Consider the following 25,954-nt stretch of genomic DNA (forward strand, 5'->3'; position numbering starts at 1 on the left):
TAATAGTTATGCTTTAATTATTATTTAATTAGTAAATCATTATGATTTAAATATTTTATTTTTATTCAATAATATGTGATTACTTTTGTGTGTATTATTGAAAATTTTGTAACAATAAGTGTATTAAACATGAAAAAGGCGTATGTATGTGTAGAATACGAGTATTAAAAGTGAAAATGCTAAATTCTTTACAAGAGTGCGTGCCTGTGATCGTGTCTGTGACCAACTTTAGAATAAAAAGGGGATAAAACAGTCTGGACACGAACCAACCAAAGCAACTAAAATCTTTTGCTGAATTCCTCATTGTCTGATCTCGACCTTTTGCCCGATGGTGCTGCGTTGTCTTCAAAACTTACACTATGGTTCCATCACTTCTTGAATTATCCTAAATGCAGGGAAATTGCCTCACCTTCAAATGCTACTATAACGAATTCTACTGGGTTAATTCGAGTATTTTAAAATTCTAAATACCTAAATATGTAGCTTCCCCTCAATAAATAAATAAACTATGGTGAGACCAGGAGAAGGGATCACACACAGAAGAGATACACTCAAGATCCTCATTTCATTGGGAGTCATGCACATGGAAATGTCACTTTTGGGGTTGATCTGAACTGGCTGCTCCAGAAGTTGTGCTCGGCCCAGCACCATTCTCAATCGGAGGGGAAGTGCCCCATCTTCCTTATGATTCTAATGGGTCAAGTACATGCACTCCACCATCTGTAAGTCCTAATGCAAACTGATTGGGTAATGGGTTCAGATGGATGTGCCGCAACACGAGAGGATACACCCTTAAGCTGTTAAAACCTTTATGTTATCTTCACTTTGCTTACAAAGGAACATACCTTGGATTTGGAGGTAAATAAGCAGTAGGTAGTATTCGGCATCTCAATCTAAGTGTAGAAGCAGTGAGAACCCCCACATTTCCATCTTCAAAGCTAGCATAAATTGACTGGCTATCACAGGAATACGTAGCATGTGTGATTGGACCACTAGCGTCTCCTGGAACCCACTACATGAACTTAGTTCCACAGATGTAAGTAACACTAAGTAAACCCAAACCACATAGTAAAAGCAAACAACTAAACACACTAGAACATCACAATCACCAAAACATTGATCTTAATGCTTGCTTGCGCTCTTACTAGATACAAGCTTATGCCAGTGCTTTATGCGTGAAATGATCAAGGCCTATGCAATAATATCTATTTTAATTTTTAATGCTGACAGTGTTAATCTGAACTAACAGGATTTTTTATTTATAAAATAAAATAAAATATACTAACATTTTTATACTAGGATAAATTTAAGCAAAATAAACCATTGCAGCTGCTTCAGGCATTCTAATTTTGGTGCTTCGTACATATGGCTATCTGTGTTTCATGAACTGCCAGCAAAAGTGTCTGATCTAGGTGAAACGGAACTCAGGTATCCGCAAGAGGAGCAGCAGCTCGCCCACTTGGAATCTGAAGGAATTTACTAGCCTGCTTCTCCCATCCATCTGTGTTCCAAACACACAACTGCAGCGAAGAAAATAAAAACATTGATGACTTAACAACTCTAGTACCAAGTTTGCCATGCTCTTTCCACTGTCTTTCCCAAAAAAATTTATTTCCACTGTCTTTCCCAAAAAAATTTATTCTCAGTCAAATCCTTCTCTGTTGGATTTGGCCAGTACTCTTTCATCTTGACAACACAAGTTGTCTCCTGCAAAAATTAAGACAGAGGTGTAAAACTGAAAAAATAAAATGATGAAAAGAAAAAAAAAACGAAAAATAGTGCTCAAGGTTATGGATGTTCACGAAGTATATAACACCGCAATTTTGAACTGTTCGCCATCAAACTCTCTTTGGGCATTTGAAGCTGATCCGCACTTTTGACGTGCATTAAAATCATTCTATATTGGCCATAGACCATTGATGATAAATATCTGTGCAACGGGCTCATAACAATTACGTCTAGCAAGGTCTTTCATTCGCATGCAGTAGGTATTAGGCCAAGTCATCAATAAGATGTAAAATTCGAAATCAGTAGTTGCCGTATTTGCCAGCAGCAGCGGCGGCTGCCATGGAGAGCACGATTAAACAAAGGAAAATGATGTGCGTCATACTTGGGCTGGGTTAGGGGGCAAGAATCACCATTAAACTTTCAATGCTTTGCACCCATCGGACTAGTTGTTTCATGAAGAGCATCAACTATCCATCATGAAAAAGGGACATAATAAATATATGAATTCAAGGATATAATCAATTTCTTGTATTCAGAGACTAGCAAATAAATTGATTACTAAGTTGCTCCTTCTTTGAAAAAGTAATATTTTGTTGTATCTTGGAAACCATGAGAGGGGATAGAGTTAATTAATTTCTTATAAAAAAAACTACAAAACAAAAGTGCTCGAGGTTAGAGAAAGTCGTTAAGAAAGACCTCATCAGAATTCGGTGGCTACAATCCAATTATAATTTTATTTTTTTCGTCACTAAACTGGCTTTGGCAATAAGGTGTAAAATTTGAATTAATCATAGTCACCGTATATGCCAACAGCGGTGGGGGTGGCAGCTGACATGGAAAGCACAATTAAACAAAGGAAACTTATGTGCACCACACTTGGGGTGGGTTAGGGGCAACTATATCAATTATTCGCAAGAATCAGCATTAAACTGTCAAATGCTTTCCACCCATGATGCTAGTTGTTTCTTGGAGAGCATCAACAACTATATCCATCATGAAAGAGAAAGATCACATAATAAATGTATTGTAGGACCTTGCAAGAACTCGGTGGCTACAATTCAATTAACATTGTAAATACCTCTAAAATAGACTTAATACAACAGACGGACTAAACGATGAGAGATAGTTTACTACTAAAGGCACTGGTCTGTAGCCCAAACATCAACATAATGCACACATAAAAACCATCATGAAAGAAATGAAAGAATAGAAAAAAGACTGTTAATTACAACTTTAACTTACTCACCACCACCAGACTTCAGTGCTCATTGCTTGGGCTAATCAGCTATAGTAGGAGTCTTACCACCATCATCCTCATCTCTACCATCACACTTCTACAATCACATAGGCAATTTATAAAAGTGTGATTATAGCATAGAACTCAGAAATAACAATTTGGTATTACCTCTGCATCTGGTAATAATGAGTTTGCAATCCGTTGCTTGAAATTCATTTCCCCAACAAACATCTCATCTGTCGGCTTCCTTCTTGTGAATGTTTCCATCACTACAATTCCAAAACTGTACACATCCCCTCTTGTTAAAACCATTCCTTCCAATCCGTACTCTGCATTACGAAAAATCTGCCAAGGAGGCCTGGGCGGGTCAGGGCTGTGCTAGGCGGCTCTAGGTGGCGCTATTTGGGTCTAGGGGGCGCTGGGCGGGTCTAGGTGGTGCTGGGAGGGTCTAGGCAGGTCTAGGCGGGTCTAGGCGGGTTTGGGTGCCAGGGTGGGTCTATTGCATTTTTTCCAGGTACATGTGGCCTTTTCTTCATTGAAGCCGATATTTCGAGCAAGAACTGTATCAGATGCACCACCTTTTGACCTCAGCAATATTATGTCATTGCAGGCACATTTCTGCAGCCACTTTCTTTTAGTCTATTCTTTCACTTCATTTTCTTCTATGTTTATTGATGGGATTCAAAATTATGGCAGCTCATCTTTAGCAAGTTTGAATTTGATGGGAAACTGAATCCTACTTTTGTGGAAGAGGCATTTAAGATCCCATTATCAAGCATACGAGCATATCTAAAACAGTCCTATTACTCCCAGGTTTCACATTCTTTTCATTTTGTTGGATTTTCTTCTTATGACTAAACATAATTGATCTGCTAGGTGCACTTTCTGTTTTAGTCTTTAAAGAATCTCTTGCTTGTGTTCCATGTAGGTTTATAAGCGTAGGTTCTGCAGGAATTACCCGACCTGACAGGCCTGGACTTGATCTAAGTAAACAGCCTCCTGCTGTTCGTTTAAACAAGGAATTGGATTTTATCCTGACATTCAAGTTGAAGGTTTCATACTAATTCAATGCAAGCTGTTTGATATTTTTATATATGAGCAGTGTATAAAAATACTAATTCTTAGCTCTTTTCTGTTCTTTTTCTTTTTTCTGGGTCAGATTTAGCTCTTTCAATTTTGTACATTGATAAGTTTTGGAGCATGGGAATATTTAATACGGGAAAGTGGAATACCATATACAATTGTGAGGCCTTGTGCATTAACTGAGGAGCCTGCCGGAGCAAATCTCATTTTTTACCAAGGAGACAATATAACGGTGTATAATCAAATAGAAGATCACTATTCTCTCTTTGTTGTATGCCTGTGATGACATGTATTGCTCTTTCTTTCCCTTATAATAGTAATAATATCTGAATGTTATGATTTATAGTATTTATATATATATATATATATGCAGGGTAAGATATCAAGAGAGGAGGTTGCTCATATTTGTGTTGCTGCGTTGGAAAGCCCCTATGCATCTGGCGAGACATTTGAGGTCACAGCCCGACTTATGTCCCTTAATTGTGTGCTGTGTGCTGTGGCTGTATTTTGCTATTTTTGGAAGTTAAAAGCTTTTGCAGATTCTGAGATGCTTATAAACTCATTTGCAGGTTAAAAGTGTTGTGCCATTTAGTGAGCCATTTACAGTGGACCCTCAAAATCCACCCCCTGAGAAGGACTACAACGTTTACTTTAAAACTTTGAAAGATGGAATTACAGGAAAAGAAATCCTCGAACAAGATCCTGTACCAGTGTAATGTTTTGCATACATAGAGCTCTAATTTCAACCTTAACTCTGTAAGTATAATGGAGCTTAATATACTTCCATTTTCATCTGAGATAATTCTCTCAGCAATGAGTCAAGGACTAATGAGAAGATAATCTGTCAACATATACATATATATTAATTCTCTCTCTCTCTCTCTCTCTCTCTCTCATTGCAGGTGTATATACTCGCAGCAGATGAAAAGCAGAGGCTTCTACAGGAGCATACATAAGCGACCAAGATTATAAAGTTCTGTAGGACAAATCTACATGACATAAAATGTTTCATCTGAGATGATCTGTCAAAGGAAATTCAGCCTCAAGTTTTGTACTTTGCAGTACTCAGGTCAGTCGTGAATCGTGATCTTTCATTTTCTCGAGAACCAAACAAGAATAGCATTTCTTGTTACTAATGCCTCCATTCTCAGTCACTCTGGTAAGGCTTTGATTCATAAACTAGACTAGAATGCCTACCAATTGTAATTGAAATGGCAATTGTAATTGAAATGGCTTAAAAATTACTATAGTAAACTATACTATTTTGTAAAAATGAAAACTTACACGAGTACAGCCGGCTATACTATTTAGACGTCCACGCGCGAAAACAAGTATAGCCGCGCGGCTATACCTAAACTCAAGGGGTTTTTTTTTTCAAAGGTTTATCAGCTTCAGACGGATGGTTCATGAAATTAATGCAGGGATATAAGCATTTTGTTGTGATCCACGAAAGGCGCATCTGTTTTTATATGCCATTTAGTTCACGGATGCTAGAGTACACTATATCCATGAAAGGCGCATCTGATTTTTCTTGGGTAACTAATGTCTTCATTAGTTATTATGTTTTAATTATTATTTCTTGAGTGAATAATTAGTATTAAATATTTTAATAACAATCCTTGAAATTTGGTTTTGTTACCCAAATATTTTAGTATTCCAAAAATGGATTTTAGCCTCGAAACTTAAATTCAAGTCAAAATGTGATTCGATAATATCAATTACGTGTTGGAATATTACTTAATTATTAATGAAAGTAATTAAGAAAGGCTAAAATATTACTTAATTAAGAATAACTTTTTTTATTTTTTTATTTTAAAAAAAGCAAGAAAACCTTTGCCGACGAAATTTCGTTGGCACAGTTCTATCGAAATTTGCGGATTAGACCTGTCCCGACGAAAGCTACCGATGCTGACGAAGTTTCATCAGGAGAGATCTAATCCGGCAAATTTCGCCGGGATAGACCTGTTCCAACGAATAGTCGTCGGGAGAGGTTTAAAAAATCAGCGTAGGCAGCCTGGGCGAGTCAGGGAGGCACTAGGAGGGTCTGGGCTGCCCTAGGCGGCTCCAGGCGGGTCTGAGTGCAGGGTGGGTCTGGTTCTTTAAGGTTTAGAGTCTGAGTGCCAGGGTGGGTCTGTCGCATTTTTTCCAGGTACATGTGCCATTTTCTTCGTTGAAGCCGATATTTCGAGCACGAACTGTATCAGATGCACCACCTTTTGAACCCAGCAATATTGTGTCATTGCAGGCACATTTCTGCAGCCACTTTCTTTTAGTCTATTCTTTCACTTTATTTTCTTCTATGTTTATTGATGGGATTCAAAATTATGGCAGCTCATCTTTAGCAAGTTTAAACTTCCTTGGAAATGGGGTCTGCAGATTTTTGTTCCTTCTCTTCTTCCCTCTATAAATTAAATTGGCTTTGCTTCTGCTGAGCCACAGGCTGTTTCTGGGTTCTGCAGATTGTCCTTCTTTGACTGTAAGTTGCTATCTGATATCTTTATTGCATTTTGTTTTCATGATGAGTTACTTAAGTTCAGTATGTTGAAAGAATGGGGTTGATTTGTTGTGTTTTTCTCATCATATGATTGATTTACTCATCTGGGTTCTTATTGTTATATACTGATTGTGTAAAAGTTTCGTCCTTTTAAGTTGTCTTGTAGTATCACCTTAATAGTTTTGTTGCATAATTCAGGATTCGAAGAATTAAAGATCTAATAGGTCCTTGTATCAGGCCTATAATTATACTGTGGGGAGCACAAGTCTACTTTTTGATGGTCTGGGATTCTACACATCAATGCATCCACTGGCTAGCTATTTATATAAGTCGCCGATTTATTCAATTTATAGGTGAGTTCTTTCTACTATTCTTACATGTATGCACACTCATGCATCTTCTTATAATGTTATGGATGGATTTGGAAATGATGTTATTGCAGAGGATCTTGCGGTTAGATACTCAGATGATTTGCTGGTCATTTCTGCTGGACAGCATTTAAGATCATTGAGACATGGCATTTGTAAATCATTTTTTGAAGGTTGTTCATCATCTTCAAAACCTTGTAACCCTGAAACCTGTGAAAGAAGAGCCTCAGAGCCTACGGAAATACAAGATCTGAAATTGTAGAAACCAATTTCAATTATACAGATGTCCCCTTCATTTTTAAAGGGTAGTACCGTTTTGTGCTATTAGCTTTCTTCAATATCAATCTTTGAAGACGTGAGTATGCATTAAATAACTGAGGTCAGACAATTAATCTAGTTTTCATGAGAAAACATCATGAGCCCATCTACTTTTAAGTGAACTGAATGATTAATTGTAATATTTAACCTTTTTCACTTCCTTCCCTTTCTAATTACAAGTGTTTATCAGAAGTATGACTTACTGTAACTGTTTTGCATTTCTCGAATCTCAATCTAGTCATCTCCATTGTTAGATTGGTGATGTTGCTTCATCTTGATGTAGGTTGACACTACCATTATACGGTTTACAATTTGCTTGGAGATTGGCAATTTCTTGTTGGAGAAGTTCTGTCGTGTACGTTAGATGTGCTCATCTTCGAATTTGTAGGTAAAAGAATTATATTTCAATTATCCAAACTGATGGACTCGTATTCCATAGAGTCTATGAATAGTTTCTTTTAGTTTTAGTTCAGATTGGATTCTGTTTTACTCAGTGCAAATAATTCATTGCTTTTAATTACAAGTCATTGTTTCAACTGCCGAGATTAGAATTCAATGTGTTAATAGTTTCTTAGATGTCATTCAACTGTCGAGATTAGAATTCTATAATAAATCTTTAACTTAAATACTTATTGAAGAATGTCCGATGTTACTAAAATCTACTAACTATGAGCATAACTTAAATAAGGTTATTGGTAAGTCATCTCATTTAGATTTTGTTTCATTTGGAAAAGAAAAAAGGATAATAAGTTGCATCAGATCTTGCTGATGATGGTAATTAATATGAAATGATTAATCACTTTTTTAAGTTAAGAGAAAACAAAATTCTCTCAAGAAAAAGTCAAGAGAAAATGAATTATATATCACATTTGCACTTGTGTACTTGTTATCAGTTAATTAATGGTACAAAACATCTACGAAAAGAATAGTCCTGCAACAATCATTTTTTATGAGAATTTTGCCCCTCTCAACTTGTAACGGTGAAAAAGAGAGGACAGCCACAAAAACTATTTTGCCACTGAAAATTCGGAGGTCGTCATCTCCATGTCATGGAACACACTTTCATCACAACCAACAGTGTCTCTTTCTTTCTACCTGGTATTAATTTCCAACCCACGTTTTCTGCATTGACAATAATACTATTATCCTCATTATACATGAGCAATTTCAGAAACTTTCTCAGGTGTACATGCTTGACCAATACTGCTTAGCGTATAAGCCTGACCTTTTTGATGCATAAAGCTCTAAAGTTTATAACTTTTTACTTTTTAAATTCCTTTCATCTTCTTTGCTATAGAAAATCCAGTTGGCCAATTTCCTGATTATACTTGTCCTTAGGGAAATGAGTTTTTTCTCAAAAGGGTTCTTTGGGTTTAAGTCACAAATGCTGTGTTACTGTTTTAATCTAGCAAGAGAGTAGAAATTTCTGGGTCTAAGTTCTGGTTCAGTTCTTTGGATTAAGGCGATGGCTGCACTGTTAGTTGTCTTTTCATCTGGAATCAAACTTCTTCTTGGTTTTAGAGAACAAAAGTGATTTTATTTATTCAACAATAGATGGGTACAAGGCTTTACAGCGGACTAGGCTTTTTGGCCTTCAACAACTAGAAACTGTTTGCTAGGCTTATTGGCCTTTTCACTCTTTGCTGGCTATTTGGCCTTTTCTCTCTCTCTTGGCTTTGTACAAGAGACTACTTCTATTTATACTCTTAAGCTGCCGCCATTGTCCAAGTCGGTGGACTTGGCTTCTTCTCCTAGTCATTACTTTATAATATTATTACTTTATTACAAGATTTTTCTAGAGTTTACAATAATCATTTCTTAAAGCTTGACTTTGTCAAAGTTAGTGAACTTTCTTGAGTTTTCTAATTTTTTCTAGATTTTTCTATATTCTTTAAGTGTGTATTAAATTTAACACTTCTAAAGGTTTCTTTTCCCTTTTTCACTGTTTTTTTCCCCTTGGTTGAATTCTCTTTTTTGATAAGGTTGGTGGAATTCTCTTTTACTGTTAATTGTTGCTAGAATATGCATATTGGTGTGAGCCCACAATTTTGTCCGTATTAAACGCTCTTCCTTCCTCAAAATAAAAATCTTTCCTCACAAGCTGCTTTTAACTTTCATTTTGTGTCTCTTGTCTCTTCATGGGTCTGATTAGTTGGTAATTTAGCAGAAAACTCTAGTTTATGGGCTCAACTTATCATTTTTCTGTTTATGTTTCATGATTAGATCTAGTTATTAGTGGGAATTTCTAATTATTTATCTACTTCTTGTGGAGTTTATGATGTTGAGGTTACGTGTACATACTCTTTCAGCACCTAGTTGTTCTCTTCATGTCACTGGATGAAATTCTTAGTTGCTTGCATATTTTTCGGTGTTTCTTAACTATGCCAGTGTATGAGTTTGAAGTCCAGTTGATTCTACCGCTTTCTGGGTGGCTGGTTTTGCTTCCTTTGCAAAGCAAGTTGAAAATTGGGGGTTTACGATGAATATAGTTTGGCTCTTGGTGTTGATGGTTTTCTATAATGTGGTTGCCTCAAATGGAGGTAGCACGAATGTCTCTACAAGACCAGAATTTGTAAATGTTGGGGCTGTTTTCTCTTTCAATTCCATTGTTGGCAAAGTTGCTAAAGTGGCAATAGAAGCTGCCATTGAAGATGTGAATTCTGATCCAGCTGTTCTTGGTGGAACTAAGATGATAGTTAAAATGCAAGACTCAAATTACAGTGGATTTCTGGGCATCGTTGAAGGTACGTCTTGCAACTTTGTTCACAGTTTGTAAGATCTCTCTTAAATGCATTATATAGGAACACTGTGAATTCAGATCCAGCTGTTCTTGCTGCAGCCTTACGGTTCATGGAGAAAGACACAGTGGCCATAATTGGACCTCAGAATGCTGTCACAGCTCATATAATATCTCATATTGCAAATGAGCTCCAAGTTCCTCTATTATCATTTTCAGTAACGGACCCCACCCTGTCTTCACTTCAGTTCCCATTCTTTGTTAGAACCACCCAGAATGATCTGCATCAAATGGCTGCAGTAGCCGCAATGATTGACCACTACGGATGGAAAGAGGTAATTGCAGTCTATGTTGATGATGACTATGGGAGAAATGGGATTGCTGCATTAGGGGATATGCTTGCTGAGAGACGTTGTAAGATCTCATACAAAGCACCTTTGGTCCTTGATCCTAACCAGAGTAACATCACTGATTTACTGGTTAAAGTGGCTTTGACAGAGTCTCGGATTATTGTTCTTCACGCTTATGCTGGTTGGGGTCCTCAGGTGTTTGCTGTGGCCAAGTATCTTGGCATGATGGGAACTGGCTATGTCTGGATAGCGACTCACTGGCTAACTACTCAAATAGATACCAACTCTCCTCTCCCATCAAGTATGATGGATGATATGCAAGGAGTTCTAACATTGCGCATGTACACACCAGAGACAGAACTGAAAAGAAAATTTGTTTCTAGGTGGAGCAACTTGACTAGTGGACAGACATCTAAAGGCAAAATTGGGTTGAATGCTTATGGTCTTTATGCCTACGACACTGTGTGGTTGCTTGCACATGCCATTAATGCCTTTTTTGATCAAGGAGGAAACATTTCATTTTCAAATGATTCAAGGTTGACTCAGCTGCGCAGAGGGGATCTGAATCTTGATGCCATGAGTATCTTTAATGGAGGGAATCTGTTATTGCGTAACATTTTACAGGTTAATATGACTGGCATAACTGGCCTTGTTAAGTTCACTCCGGATAGAAACCTCATTCATCCAGTATTTGAAATCATAAATGTGATTGGCACAGGGATTAGGAAGATTGGTTACTGGTCCAATTATTCAGGTTTATCAGTTGTGCCTCCAGAATACACAAAGCCACCAAACCGTTCTAGTTCACATCAAAGCCTGTATGGCGTAATTTGGCCTGGACAAACAACACAGAAGCCTCGTGGTTGGGTATTTCCAAACAATGGAAGGCACTTGAAGATTGGAGTCCCAAAACATGTTAGTTTTCGTGAATTTGTTTCATACGCAGAAGGTAATGACATGTTCACTGGGTACTGCATTGATGTTTTTACTGCTGCATTGAACATGTTGCCCTATGCTGTTCCATACAAGTTGATTCCTTTTGGTGATGGTGTTAAGAACCCAAGAAGCACTGAACTTGTGCACAAAATCCAAACGGGTGTGAGTATCATATACAGAGCATTTCTTTAAACTTAAGAAGGTAAATATTTTTTCTGATTTTCCATTTGCTTCTTCCCTATAGGAATTTGATGGAGCAATAGGTGACATTGCAATCATCACCAACCGAACAAGGATGGCAGATTTTACACAGCCATTTATTGAATCTGGGCTAGTAGTTGTTGCACCTGTTAGGACAACGTTGAATTCTAATCCTTGGGCTTTTCTGAGGCCATTCAATCCAATTATGTGGGGCGTCATGGCTGCCTTCTTTCTCATTGTTGGAACAGTTGTTTGGATTTTAGAGCATAGGTTGAACGATGATTTTCGGGGGCCTCCTAAAAAACAAATTGTCACTATTCTGTGGTGAGTAATAAGAAGTATCTCATGTTATCTCATTCTATGTTGGAAACTTTATAATTCTGTACTTTGTTCAAGACATTGAGATAGTGTCTGTCAATTGGTGTTACTTTCTCATAATGTCTATTTGTGGAGTTTCACCATACTAGGATTGGCATCTTCTTGGTATAAATCCCACAATCACTTAAAATTTGTGCTTTCCTTCTGCAGGTTTAGCTTTTCAACTTGGTTCTTTGCCCATAGTAAGTAAATTCGCACTAATTTAGTAGCTTTTCCAGCAACCATGGGTTAATAGCTGCTTCAGTAATGCTTATTTACTTTTCTTTTCTTTTTCTTCTTTTTTTTTTGTTGGGATCTTATGCAGGAGAAAATACAGTCAGTACCCTGGGTCGCTTAGTACTAATTATATGGCTGTTTGTCGTTCTTATAATCAATTCAAGCTACACTGCAAGTTTGACCTCAATCCTTACAGTGCAACAGCTTTCTTCCTCCGTCAAAGGCCTTGATACTTTGCTTGCAAGCAATGACCCCATTGGCTACCAGCAAGGTTCATTTTCCAGGGGTTATCTAACTGACAAACTCAACGTTGACGAGTCCAGACTCGTTCCCCTTATCATGCCAAACGATTATGCTAAAGCCTTGAAAGACGGTCCCCAAAGAGGTGGTGTTGCTGCAGTGATTGATGAGCGTGCATACATTGAGCTATTCCTCTCAAGCAGATGTGATTTCAGTATTGTAGGTCAAGAATTCACCAAAACCGGTTGGGGATTTGTAAGTTTCTCTTTTATCTATTATATCTATGACCATGGTAATACTCTTTTATCAGATAACCTGACATGTTATATTACCAAATCAGACCCTTCAAGACATTTTGATAGAACAACCTTAATATTGCTAAAGTGTTATATAAGCAGAACTGGTTGCCCAAATATTATGTTCTGGATTCTCATAGTTATCATGTTCATTTCAAATCAGGCTTTTGCAAGGGACTCACCTTTATCAGTGGACATGTCTACTGCTATTTTGAAGCTGTCAGAGAATGGGGATCTACAAAGGATCCATGATAAATGGCTTATAAGCAGTGGTTGTGCCTCACAAGGCGCAAAGCTACAAGTTGACAGGCTTCAACTTAAAAGCTTCTGGGGCCTCTTTGTTCTTTGTGGTTCAGCTTGTTTTCTTGCTCTGATTATATATTTCATCAATATGCTGCGCCAGTTCAGCAAGCACTACACTGAGGAAGTGATTTCTGCCGGCAGCTCGACGTCTGCACGTCTTCAAACCTTTATTTCATTTGTTGATGAGAAGGAAGAGGAAGTAAAAAATCGATCCAAAAGACGGCAAATGGAAAGGATGTCAAATAGAAGTGCAAGTGAAGATGAATCTATGTACAATTCCAAAAGAAGACATATTGAAGAATGAGTCTTGATAATGGTAATAATGCCTGATCAGAAGTTCTGATTCGGAGCCATCCCACACCAATTATAACTTCATGGGTCGTCTTCTGATATGAATTAGGTTAGACGCTTATGTATACACAGCTCATGTCATTATGTATTCAATTTCACGCTGCATTACTCTTTTATGGGAATACTTTGACAAAGCTCTTTGTGAAGTATACCAATTTTTTTAATAGAAAGATGAAGAAATTCACTAATTATTTGTGTGCTTGGTGGATAATTCTGCATGAAATGATACCCAGCCAAGAAAAGAATAAAAAACTAATTAAAAAACTTTAAGATCTATTCATCTTAGTGTATAATTTTTACACTGATCCTCCCTCTAGGAACAGGATCAAGCTTCAAATACTTAGCTGGAGGGTCATTTTTATGCTCATAGCTGCTAACTCAGCAGCTAAGTATTTGAAGACATAGGGCATTTGCAACTGTCTCCATCCCTTTATTCGTATCACAAGCATGACGGAAGACCTTGGGAGCTCTTACAGGGGGCAGTCCCTTAACTGCACGTGCAACCCGTTTCTCTGGCTTGATGACTGAGGGTGTTAGGATGCTTCCACATGTGGAACATACAGCAGCAATGTGATAATCAGAACATGTATGAAGCCTATCATGCAATAGATAGGCTGCCCCATGCGCAAGCGACGAGTCTCGTTCCATTTCACCAAAACGTATACCTCCACCTCGCTTTCGTCCTTTGATGGGCTGGCAGGTGATCTAATCTACCATTAATTCCAATTTGGAGTGGCATGTAAGGAAACCAATAAACGAAATTGGAGAAATATACATGCAAAATTATACTGAGAAAATTTTAAAATTTCATGTGACTTTTTATCTGTAGGAGTGGAAGGGAATGTTAAAGTTGTTTACCTGAAACTTGTCTGAAACCACATGTTGTAGTCGTTGATAATAAACAGGACCAATAAAGATCTCACATGTTTTTTTTGAATGGGCGAGATTATAGCACATATCCATTTAAATATTGTCAATATATAAACTGAAAAATAAATGAAAAAGATCTTTTTCTATCTATTTATATAAATATAAAAAAATAGATTTTTGTTAAGGGGACTCGATCCCCTCTCTCTCTAATCCTCCTACTGAGCCTTATGCAACATGCTACAGACGAGTTTGTTAATAAAGCTTCGACGTATAATATTTATACAAATTTATAAATAAACCCAATCCTAGACATGTATTTATAAAAAAATCCAAGCACTATTTAAATATAGAAACACACCCAAAATCAACCCCAAAGTCAACTTTTTGGGTGTGTTTATAAATGGGTTTTGAGTGTGTGTAATGATGGGTTTTGGGTGTGTTTATATGTTTAAATAGTGCTTGGGTTTTTTTATAATTTCAACCCCCATTTTGGGTGTTTTAGTGAAACTCCCTAATATTTATATGGTCTTTAAAATTTCTGCAAGCTAATATTATCTATGATAAATTTCCATTAAAAAAACCCTAATGATAAATTTAGGCATATGTTTAATGTTATTTATTATTTTATTATGGAGTTGTATTTTTTTGTTTTTGGTTATATATTATGGAGTTGTATTATTATTCACTATTGAGTTTTAATATTGTTCATTATATGTGATACTAAGTTTTAACGAATTCTTTCTATGTGGTACTAAGTTACTCATATATAAATATAGTTATATATAGGGGGCGGATCCGTGGTATCATATTTTTGACAGAAGTTTTAACACGATTTTTGGGCCATTAGATTACTCCACTTTTAATAGTTGAGATTAAATCTGACATGACAAATAGTTTTAATGTTTTAAATAAACAATCATTAATTTTATTTTATCTCTCATAAAAATAAAATAAAATTGACAAGACCCTCCCCGGAATTTCCCCCAAACCCGGGGTGGACCCCGTCTTGGTGCCGACATCTCCCCGATGCCGGGCCCACTTACTAAAACCGAGACATCCTGCCAAAATTTTGGCGAGTCTCCCCTGTAAAATGCTCAAACCCAACAACATTCAACCTGCATAATTTACATAATATAAATCTCAACTGCCAGCATGCTTTCAACATACAACAATCCAAAGTAAAGTGGCATCCGGCCTCAAGTAACAACCTAACATGGGCGATAACAGAGTATCTAACAGAATTAGTTTACAAAAAACAGTTGAGTAGAAGGAATTTACACAAGTCCTATCTACGGATGGAATGATTTGAGCTCGTACTCTGCTCGAACGCTTCCAAGAGCAACTATTGCCTGGGGGGCGCAAAACAGAAATATGTGAGTGAACAAAAATAAAGTTCGTATTTAAATCAACATAATAACCCCACCGTGTAAAAATAATGCTCTAGCATGCAATTTCACAATTCATAAACCAAATACTCAAAACACATAATCCCATAGTCCAATAAATCTCAAAATCTCAAAACCACAACTCCACTCCCAAAGATATGCAACTCTCATCAACTCATACATACATATATATATATATATAACTATAATATAACATATACTTCTCTCCATACTAATGTACCGGGGGATTGTTTGGCTGGTACGCAGGATTACTGTACTAACCCGCGTCCGGGATGAGTAGTCCAATCGGGGGATAGAACTCCATAGCTCACACGCCGGCACTGCCAACGACACGTGTAGCTCACATATCTCATAACAAGTCCTACGCGCGCAGACGGTATCATCACCCCACCGGCACTGCCAACGACGTGTGTGATAATACTAAGCAATATACATACTCTTCCGATCGCCGGCACGCCAGCGACACGTGTGGGAAGTGTCTCTGGCACGCCAAGCGACACGTGTGAGACCCTCAATCTCATGGCCTTCCCACCCCACCGGCACTGCCAACGACGTGTGTGGGAAGCCTAGTAACTAGGGAATGGTACTCACCTAACATACTCATACATCTCACAACCATCCCTCAAACTCATATCTTTCCACAATCTCACAACAACAACTCCCAATACTCTATACATAGGCAATATAGATAGACATCCCAAAATCCATATAATCATATTCATAATACTCAAATATATCCATACCCAAAATATATTGCCAATACGTATAAGATTATCCAAATTCATCAACCAAATACTTATTAAATCACATTTACCATTTAAAAACATATGCACAAATCTTTTATCAATAAAACCATGCGAATGCTTGAAAACAAAGTCCACTCACAGGTAATCCCAAGCTGCCCGGCCCCGAGAGGGTCTTGCCTGCTGCGTATGATCAACCGAAGTACCTATTTCGAGATACGAACCCTTGATTAAAATAACGCACTTCAAAATGGAAATTCACAAAAGGAAATACTTAAGTCCCCAAGTTCCCGGTGCGTGTATGTCCAAAGGAATATCCTAAGGTCCGATTACAAGTTTGGGAATCGCTTCCAATCGTATGGTTATCGCTAATCTCACAAATTTTGAACTATTGAATCAGAACATCCTGGGCTCCGATTCACGATACGCGAATTTCTACATGATTCTAAGAGTACCTAGATCAACATACTTCAATTTGGAAACGATCTAACGGTTAGAACCTATCGAACCTGGATAACGCACAATATGCGAAATCCGTTCGATAGTCAAACGACGTCCGAATTGAGATCCGTAAAATCCTACTCACTCGTGACAACCTAAGGATCTTATCAGGATAAAACGCAGCTCCACCACCCTTGCCCACGGGCCGCCACACGGGCCGGCAGCGCGTGGGTGTGTAGAGAAATTTCCGGCGATGGAAAATCTCCAAAGCACAAGCCACCCTTCCAATCCTAGATACTACTCGACGAATGGAGCATCTTTTTCAACTACGGCCAAGTCCAATTCGGACGGCAAGTGGCCGGAATTTCACAATGAAAACCGGCCAAAACCTAGCTCTTCAAATCCGTTCCTAAACTCAAAATCGATCCAAACCTAAGCAACAGTCAGCTAGAACACGTAAAAAGGAGAAGAAACCTCACCAATTTTACCTGAAACAGACGGTGGAGGCGGCGGCGCAACGATCGGAAACTTCCGGTTCGAACCAGTGGATACCGTCGATGATTCTCGGGTTTTCCGGCAAGGAAATTGGGTGGGTCTTGATCGGGACTTCACGACGCGTTGAGCACGGACCGGTCTCACGCTCGGCCGTGGCGGTCTTTGGGAGATCAAAGACAGAGAAAGGGTCGGGGTCGAGAGTGAAGAGAGAGAGAGAGAGCGTACGCGGGTAAAGAGAGAGGGAGTGAGGTAAAAGTGAAAATATCTGATTTTTACTCAAACTTACTTTGAAATAATTACAGTAGCGCCACTGAACTTAATTTGCTCGCCAAAACTTCATTACAACTCCGATTCAAGCCTACCGCATATCTACGGATTCGTCTCAGTACCACCTACCCAACCAAACCACTCGTGGTCCCAAAATCCTTCCAGATAAGAAAATGACCAAAATTACCCTTAACTCAAGGGTAAATTCATAATTTCTCTTAATTTAATTAAGATATGAATAAATTTGGAGTCGATGTGTTACAAAATAATTTTCTCTCTCCTCCCTTTTTTCTTAGAAACGTAATCTCTTTTCTTGGTAGTATCCTTTTTTACTTGGTATATACCTCTCTCTCTCTCTTTTTTGGGATTAGAAAAAAAAAACCTCCATCTTTTTTCCCTCTCTCTCTCTCCGTTAACTGCAAACCAACCTTATGATCCCATGAAAGATGGAGGTTGGATGGTTGGATGACGTTGTTCCCCCTAGTAGCAGCTGAAGAACTTGGAATCCCTGTTGTACTCTTCTTTACTATTTCTGCATGCAGCTTGATGGGCTACATACAATTTCCGGCTTTGGTTGAAAAAGGACTTGCCCCACGCAAATTCTGGGAAAAAGATAGAGGTTTTTCTGATCCCAGGAAAAAGAGAGAGAGAGAGAGGTATATACCAAGTATAAAATGATACTACCAAGAAAAGAGATTACGTTTCCAAGAAAAAAGGGAGGAGAGAGAAATATATTTTATTTTATTTTTATGAGAGAGAAAATAAAATTAATGATTGTTTATTTAAAACATTAAAACTATTTGTCATGTCAGATTTAATCTCAACCATTAAAAGTGGAGTAATCTAATGGCCCAAAAATTGTGTCAAAAATATGGTGCCATGGATTCGCCCCCATATATATATATATATATATATATATATATTCCAAACTCATATATCTTATCATATGTAATATATTGTAGTAAATTATTATAACTAAAAAATTATGGTGTGTTTAATTTTCTTTCACTAATAACTACATATTTTCTAAAGGCACAGTGTTTGTCAGATCGCTACATAATTAGTATTATGAAGAATAAATATAAACTTGGTATTTTTAGCCTGATTTCAAAAAAATTCTTTTTAGTTATTGGATAATATCTTAGCCTGATTTCATTACTTTCATTAGTAATTATGTTTTAACTATTATTTCTCTAGTAAATAATTAGTATTAAATACTAATTATTCACTAAATGACCAATAATTAAAACATAAGTAATTAAAAAAGGGAAATTCAGATTATGGTATTTACAGAGTATAGCCGGGCGGCTGTACCTTTAAAATATTCTATTTGTAGAGTATAGCCGCACGGCTTGGGATCTTTAAATATCTAATAGGTACCTTTTTATTTTTTAAATTTTTTCTCCCTAATTTTCCTTTGTCAATAAGACTAGTCTTGAGCAGTATCCATTACGTTTAGGCCATTACCAAGATATGGCTATTGTCCCCTTTTGATTTTTCACTTTCCCAGAGTTGTTACCCGTATAAAAATTTAGCATTTCCTCATTTAATACTCGTATTATACACGTACGTACGTATATTTCAATAATACTTATGTTTTCCGTATACGTCTTAAAGACTCGTGTAGGGGACTTTTTCTTCCTGTAGCTAATGGGTGGGCTCTTTGTAAAAGGCAACTGAGGAGATTGCCCCCTTTTGTTTAGGTTCGAAAATTAAGCCCCAAAATACCTCGAAAGGGCAGGAAAACCTTAGGAGATATTTTGGATAATCTTCACCAACGAGAATAATGGTGACTTGCAGATAGTTTTGGCATGCTTACAGATGGTCCTTTTAGCTCAGCATGAGTGGCATGTGGCATGGGAGCAAAACCAACATGAGTTTAGCATTAAGAGAGGATTAGGCTTGGTTTATGAGAAAAGAAAGTGCTTAAGTAAGGAATGAGGTGTTTTGTGAGGAATTTGACTAGGGAAAGAGGAAAAAGAAAGGCAGAGTTCTTCTGGCAGCTGCCAGAAAAACAAATTGGAGAAGAAGATGAACAGTGCACGAGCTTGTTGAGTTTTTGCAAGTTAGAGAGAAAGCTTGCTCTCTGAAGGTTGTGGGTTGTTTTTGTTGGGTAGGGAAGGCTCAATTTATAGCTGCTGGAAATCACCATTTTTCAAGAAACCCTAATGGCTTCTACTTATTTTGGCCAAGCTTTTTCCTCCTTTCTCTTCCTCTTCTCTGACTTCCCTTTCTTGGCAAAAATTGCCTCTGTTTATTTGCTCGAATTCAGGAAATTTGGGAGCTCAATGTCCCCCCTTTCCCGCGGCTACGCAGTGAGAGCTTCCCTTCTTAGTTCTTTTTTCTTCTTTCCTCCCCGCCTTGGCTGAATCGATGAATGAAAGGAAGTGAAAATATATGCTGGTCCAAGGGTGCTTTTGAGTGCAGCCAGCATTTCTTGGTTCTTTGGGCGTCTCTGGCTTGGAACTTGCTCCCAGCAGCTTTGCTTGATGAGTCTGCCATCCTCCTTCTTCACGTGTTCTCTGATTTTCAAAATAGCTGAAGCTTTTGTGGGCTATTTTGGGTTTTTCTAAAGGCCAAGATGGCTGCCTAAGCAAAGGGTTTTTATTAAACATTGGACTTCTTAGTTTGGGCTTTATTTTGGTTGGGTTATCTCTTGGTTAGGTTATTTTGCTTGGGCTTTTGGGCTACTTTTCTCTCTTGTACTTACCCATATGTTTGGGCCTAAGAAATGGGCTTGAGCCTCGAGGCTCCCAAGTAACCCAAGACTTTTCATTTCCCGGCCCAACAATGGGCCTCATGTTGATTTATTACCATCCATGCCACAACCCACTCAAGCAAGCCTCGGGTATTTGAGTGGCTTGGGGCCCACTTAAGCTTGTGGCGTGATTAGGTGCGGAATGATAATTCCTTGCTTAGCGTGGCGTGTCGTTTGGCGTGGCATGTGTGCAAGCGCATATGATGAACTTTCGCATGCCCAAATCGGGTTTCTTCTTGGTAAAGCATCGCATTGGGCCGAGAATTTATTTGGGCCGAACCGTGAATATTTTGGGTCTCAACAACTCGTTATAATGAAAGCAAACAAATAACACACGTATTGTACAAGTACGCACGTATTTTAATGATTATTCAATATCAAAGAACAAAAAACAAAGTCCACAAAATAATTCAAAACAGTTAATTTCTATTTACCAAGTAATTTGCAAAATCAGTAAAATATTTAAATATTCACTAAATAAATAATAATTAAATCATAATTACTAATTAAAGTAATTATAAATAAATAAAAATTTAAAAAAGGCTAAGGTATTACCTAATTACATGCATTAAATTAAAGAAGTTGGCCAAAAAACAAAAGTAAAGAAACTAATTTTATATTTTAAAATTTTAAAAATTTTAAGATAAAAAACAAAACAACCTCTCCTAACGAAATTTCACAAAATTTATTCGGCAAATGTGAGACCTCTCCCGAAAATACACTGCGAAATTTCGTGGGAAACCTAATCCGGCAAAATAATCCTCTGCCGAAGAAATTTCGTCGAGAGAGGTTTTCTTCAAAAAAATAAATATAAACTTAGTATCTTTAGGTCAATAAATTTAATTTTTTTTAAAAAAAAAATTAGTAATTGAATAATATCCTACCCTGATTTAATTACTTTCATTAGTAATTATGTTCTAACTATTATATCTCTTGTGAATAATTTGTATTAAATACTAATTATTCACTAAGTAAAGAATAATTAAAACATAAGTAATTAAAAAAGAGAAATTCTGATTATGGTATTTATAGAGTATAGCCGGACGGCTGTACCTTTAAAATATTCTATTTGTAAAGTATAGCCGCTCGGCCATTACCAATGTATAGCTCGGCATGTACCATCACGTTTAGGCCATTACCAATGTATAGCTATTGTCCCCTTTTGATTTTTTACTTTCCTAGAGTTATTACCCGTATAAAGAATTTAGCATTTCCCCATTTAATACTCGTATTATACACGTTCGTACGTATTTTTCAATAATACTTCCATTTTCCGTATACGTCTTAAAGACTCATTATAATGAAAGCAAACGTATAATACACGTATTGTACAAGTACGCACGTATTTTAATGATTATTCAATATCAAAGAACGAAAAACAAAGTCCACAAAATAATTCAAAACAATTAATTACTATTTACCAAGTAATTTATGAAATCAGTAAAATATTTAAATATTCACTAAATAAATAATAAGTAAAATACAATTACTAATTAAAGTAATTAAAAAAAAGGGTAGTTCAGATGCACCACCTTTTGACCCCAGTAGTATTATGTCATTGCAGGCACATTTCTGCAGCCACTTTCTTTTAGTCTATTCTTTCACTTCATTTTCTTCTATGTTTATTGATGGGATTCAAAATTATGGTAGCTCATGTTTGGCAAGTTTGAATTTGGTGGGAAACTGAATCCTACTTTTGTGGAAGGGGCATTTAAGCTCCCATTATCAAGCATACAAGCATATCTAAAAGAGTCCCAGTCCCAAGTTTCACATTGTTTTCATTTTGTTGGATTATCTTCTTATGAGTAAACATAATTGATCTGCTAGGTGCATTTTCTGTTTTAGTCTTTATAGAATCTCTTTGCTTGTGTTCCGTGTAGGTTCGTACGCGTAGGTTCTGCAGGAATTACCCGACCTGACAGGCCTGGACTTGATCTAAGTAAACAGCCTCCTGCTGTTCGTTTAAACAAGGAATTGGATTTTGTCCTGACATTCAAGTTGAAGGTTTCATACTAATTCAATGCAAGCTGTTTGATATTTTTATATATGATCAGTGTATAAAAATACTACTTCTTAGCTCTTTTCTGTTCTTTTTCTTTTTCTGGGTCAGATTTAGCTCTTTCATCAATTTTGTACATTGATAAGTTTTGGAGCATGGGAATATTTAATACGGGAAAGTGGAATACCATATACAATTGTGAGGCCTTGTGCATTAACTGAGGAGCCTGCCGGAGCAAATCTCATTTTTTACCAAGGAGACAATATAACGGTGTATAATCAAATAGAAGATCACTATTCTCTCTTTGTTGTATGCCTGTGATGACATGTATTGCTCTTTCTTTCCCTTATAATAGTAATAATATCTGAATGTTATGATTTATAGTATTTATATATATATATATGCAGGGTAAGATATCAAGAGAGGAGGTTGCTCATATTTGTGTTGCTGCGTTGGAAAGCCCCTATGCATCTGGCGAGACATTTGAGGTCACAGCCCGACTTATGTCCCTTAATTGTGTGCTGTGTGCTGTGGCTGTATTTTGCTATTTTTGGAAGTTAAAAGCTTTTGCAGATTCTGAGATGCTTATAAACTCATTTGCAGGTTAAAAGTGTTGTGCCATTTAGTGAGCCATTTACAGTGGACCCTCAAAATCCACCCCCTGAGAAGGACTACAACGTTTACTTTAAAACTTTGAAAGATGGAATTACAGGAAAGGAAATCCTCGAACAAGATCTTGTACCAGTGTAATGTTTTGCATACATAGAGCTCTAATTTCAACCTTAACTCTGTAAGTATATATAATGGAGCGTAATATATTTCGATTTTCATCTGAGATAATTCTCTCAGCAATGAGTCAATGACTAATGAGAAGAAAATCTGTCAACATATATATATATATATATATTAATCTCTCTCTCTCTCTCTCTCTCTCTCTCTCTCTCTCTCTCTCTCTCTCTCTCATTGCAGGTGTATATACTCGTAGCAGATGAAAAGCAGAGGCTTCTACAGGAACATGCATAAGCGACCAAGATTATAAAGTTCTGTAGGACAAATCTACATGACTTAAAATGTTTCACCTGAGATGATAGGTTCTCACTTTCAGAAGGCTACAGCCTTGATCATGATGAGGTCCAAACCTCCTGATTATGTATAGAGGTTTGAAATTTGATTTCAATTCAGCTGTATAATGTTATTTTCTGTTCTACATATGAGTAGCTTATATAATGTTTTCTAATGATTTCAAAAATATACATACATAAATTATTGTTCATGTGTTTGGCCTTGAATGTTAAGTTAAAGACATTGGCAGAGTCATGGCTTGTAACCATTTCTATGGTAGCGCAGCGCACACGGTTTGCATCCTCGGAATAAAAGTGAAGATGGAGATCAATGGCACAGTTTTATATCAAATCAAGAAGGAAATTCCAGTGCTGCGGCTTATAAAACTAAGAAGGGTTCATAGAGCAAGCACTTTCTGTACACTACAGGCAGATTGTAGAAGCTTACAGGAAATTGGACTATGACTAGCTATGAGGGTTATTGTAGGTCAATTTTTCATTAAGACATTAGCCATAGGCCCATAGCAATCAAGGCTCACGACCAATAGAGCAAGTATTACGGCATTAAGTATACAAGTTCAATGTAAACCAAGAGTAATTTGACCCAATTAGTGCGTGAGATTCATTTTGGAATGAAAAAGTGGTAAATCAAAGTGGCTGACAATAAAGAAACAGTTAAAAGTAGTGTTCTTAAAGTAAATTATTAATCAAAGTTAAAGAAATAGAAAAACTGAGGTTTAAACATATAAAACCACAACCGATTACCACCAAAACTCACAAAATTAAGGTATCACCCTCAACACTATGCTTGGCCTTGTTGTGTGACTCAAGTTCAGACCTGGAAACATCAACATAACACAAACATTTAAAAAAAATGAAAACATATTTTTAGAACTTTAGCTTGCTCACCACCACCACCAGCCTTTTGTGCTCATTGCTTGGGCTACTCACCTATAGTAGCAGTCTTACCACCATCATCCTCGTCTCCACCATCACATTTCTACAATCATATAGGCAATTTATAAATGTGTGATTACCAACACCTAGTCAAACTATTGAAGCTTCACTTGCATGAAGTTCAAGGACAGAAACAGAATATATTGGTTAAAAGCAAGAGAGTCTAATACCAGCAACTTTTTGATAAGATACAAAGAGAGTAGAATGAGATTCCAAAATGGTTTTGAGATTCATGACCTAAGCTTTCACTTTCAAATGAATCTTATCTTATCATATGGCCCATGTGAATACCAAATCTAGTGAGGAGGTTGTTTAAACCGACCAAGGGACCATTTTCAAAAGTGAAACATCATATGTTATGTCCATAAATGTGTGCTTGTTTGAGCCCATAATGACTGCGATTTCCTACATGTGTGTGTGTGTGTGTGTGTGTCTTTCTGTGTGCATGTATTCTTAATATGAAAGGTTGGCTTTTATAGGCTCCATATGAAACAAGGCACCATATGGAACGTTGCATCAAAGCCCTTTGCAATGATGATGTAACTGGCGGCTTTAAAATAGGAAGGGATGTGTCTCTTCGGGAAACATATGTTCGTTCTGGAAATCCTCTTAGAGATCTTCGAGGCAAACCCCCTTCTCAGAGGCAGATTCTTGCCTTTTATGCTGGAAATGTGCATGGCTATTTACGTCCAATTCTGATAGGGCACTGGAAGGACAAAGACCCTGATATGAAGATCTTTGGTCCAATGCCTCCTGGTGTTGCCATCAAAATGAACTACATACATCCAGCATATGAAGAGAAGCAAATAGTGTATCTGCCCCAAGACTTACGAGTTCAACAGCCCACGGGTGGCTATACTATTTATAAAAAGGGGGGAAAAAAAAGGGTATAGCCGCCGGCTATACTGTATAAATAGAATTTTTTAGAAGTCTAGCCGCACGGCTGTAATTCATATAGCCGTTCAGCGATACACCGTACATAGAATTTTTCAAAGGTACAGCCGGGCGGCCGCATCCCACACCTGCAGAATATTGAAAAATCATAACTGACATTGAACTTGAACCTGCACAATCACTTTAGAATTAGTTAAGTCATAGATCAAACCTTAATGACCCTATCCTAGGCGGGTCTAGGCGGCCCTAGGAGGGTCTGGGCGGCGCTAGGCAGGTCTAGGCTGCCCTAGGCGGCGCTAGGCGGGGCTAGGCAGCGCTAGGCGGTTCTAGGAGGTTCTAGGCGGCGCTAGGCTGGTCTAGGCGGCCCTAGGCGGGTCTAGGCGGGTTTGGGTGCCAGGGTGGGTCTGGTTCTTTAGGGTTTAGGGTCTGGGTGCCAGGGTGGGTCTGTTGTATTTTTTCCAGGTACGTGTGCCATTTTCTTCGTTGAAGCCGATATTTCGAGCAAGAACTGTATCAGATGCACCACCTTTTGAACCCAGCAATACTGCGTCAATGCAGGCACAGTTCTGCAGCCACTTTCTTTTAGTCTATTCTTTCACTTCATTTTCTTCTATGTTTATTGATGGGATTCAAAATTATAGCAGCTCATGTTTAGCAAGTTTGAAATTGATGGGAAACTGAATCCTACTTTTGTGGAAGGGGCATTTAAGCTCCCATTATCAAGCATACAAGCATATCTAAAAGAGCCTATTACTCCCAGGTTTCACATTCTTTTCATTTTGTTGGATTATCTTCGTATGAGTAAACATAATTGATCTGCTATGTGC

The 25,954-nt window shown here is 37.5% G+C and overlaps 2 protein-coding genes, 1 long non-coding RNA gene and 1 pseudogene across 5 annotated transcripts; 3 read left to right on the forward strand and 1 right to left on the reverse strand.

Moving 5' to 3' along the window:
• Positions 1 to 592: 592 nt before the first annotated feature.
• Positions 593 to 3,277, reverse strand: LOC148914529 (topless-related protein 4-like; annotated as a pseudogene).
• Positions 3,278 to 4,167: 890 nt separating this feature from the next.
• LOC103339869 (uncharacterized) lies at positions 4,168 to 5,068 on the forward strand. The gene is made up of 4 exons (XR_016122465.1): positions 4,168 to 4,280; positions 4,422 to 4,502; positions 4,618 to 4,804; positions 4,951 to 5,068. It is a non-coding gene; the product is annotated as an uncharacterized LOC103339869 (long non-coding RNA).
• Positions 5,069 to 9,288: 4,220 nt separating this feature from the next.
• LOC103343392 (glutamate receptor 3.6-like) lies at positions 9,289 to 13,424 on the forward strand. Of its 3 annotated transcripts, XM_089042187.1 has the most exons (7): positions 9,368 to 9,383; positions 9,515 to 9,972; positions 10,053 to 11,413; positions 11,496 to 11,776; positions 11,981 to 12,012; positions 12,135 to 12,541; positions 12,746 to 13,424. In XM_089042187.1, the coding sequence occupies exons 2-7, from the start codon at positions 9,708 to 9,710 to the stop codon at positions 13,187 to 13,189; spliced, it is 2,790 nt and encodes a 929-aa protein (XP_088898313.1). In that variant the 5' UTR covers positions 9,368 to 9,383; positions 9,515 to 9,707; the 3' UTR covers positions 13,190 to 13,424. The 3 variants fall into 3 exon arrangements, with proteins under 3 accessions (XP_088898312.1, XP_088898314.1, XP_088898313.1); XM_089042186.1 differs by having other exon boundaries at positions 9,289 to 9,972; XM_089042188.1 differs by having other exon boundaries at positions 9,290 to 9,972; positions 10,068 to 11,413.
• An 8,445-nt stretch (positions 13,425 to 21,869) lies between these two features.
• On the forward strand, positions 21,870 to 23,464 carry LOC103343391 (uncharacterized protein At2g34460, chloroplastic-like). Its single transcript, XM_089042192.1, has 6 exons — positions 21,870 to 21,973; positions 22,097 to 22,221; positions 22,373 to 22,485; positions 22,623 to 22,703; positions 22,819 to 23,005; positions 23,185 to 23,464. Exons 1-5 carry the CDS (start codon positions 21,870 to 21,872, stop codon positions 22,963 to 22,965), a joined length of 570 nt encoding a protein of 189 aa, XP_088898318.1. The 3' UTR covers positions 22,966 to 23,005; positions 23,185 to 23,464.
• Positions 23,465 to 25,954: the final 2,490 nt, after the last annotated feature.

The sequence above is a fragment of the Prunus mume genome, linkage group LG8 (genome assembly GCF_029339155.1).
Source record: "Prunus mume cultivar Tortuosa linkage group LG8, ASM2933915v1, whole genome shotgun sequence".
NCBI classification, from domain to species: Eukaryota; Viridiplantae; Streptophyta; class Magnoliopsida; order Rosales; family Rosaceae; genus Prunus; species Prunus mume.

What these genes read in the sequence shown, in the direction of transcription:
- LOC103343392 (XM_089042186.1), top strand. Translation starts at nt 9,708, where the DNA reads ATGAATATAGTTTGGCTCTTGGTGTTGATGGTTTTCTATAATGTGGTT. An exon ending in TGCACAAAATCCAAACGGGT is followed by an intron (nt 11,414 to 11,495) that starts GTGAGTATCATA and finishes TCTTCCCTATAG; the next exon opens with GAATTTGATGGAGCAATAGG. An exon ending in CCAAAACCGGTTGGGGATTT is followed by an intron (nt 12,542 to 12,745) that starts GTAAGTTTCTCT and finishes ATTTCAAATCAG; the next exon opens with GCTTTTGCAAGGGACTCACC.
- LOC103343391 (XM_089042192.1), top strand. Translation starts at nt 21,870, where the DNA reads ATGTTTGGCAAGTTTGAATTTGGTGGGAAACTGAATCCTACTTTTGTG. An exon ending in CCTGACATTCAAGTTGAAGG is followed by an intron (nt 22,222 to 22,372) that starts TTTCATACTAAT and finishes GTTTTGGAGCAT; the next exon opens with GGGAATATTTAATACGGGAA. An exon ending in ACCAAGGAGACAATATAACG is followed by an intron (nt 22,486 to 22,622) that starts GTGTATAATCAA and finishes ATATATATGCAG; the next exon opens with GGTAAGATATCAAGAGAGGA.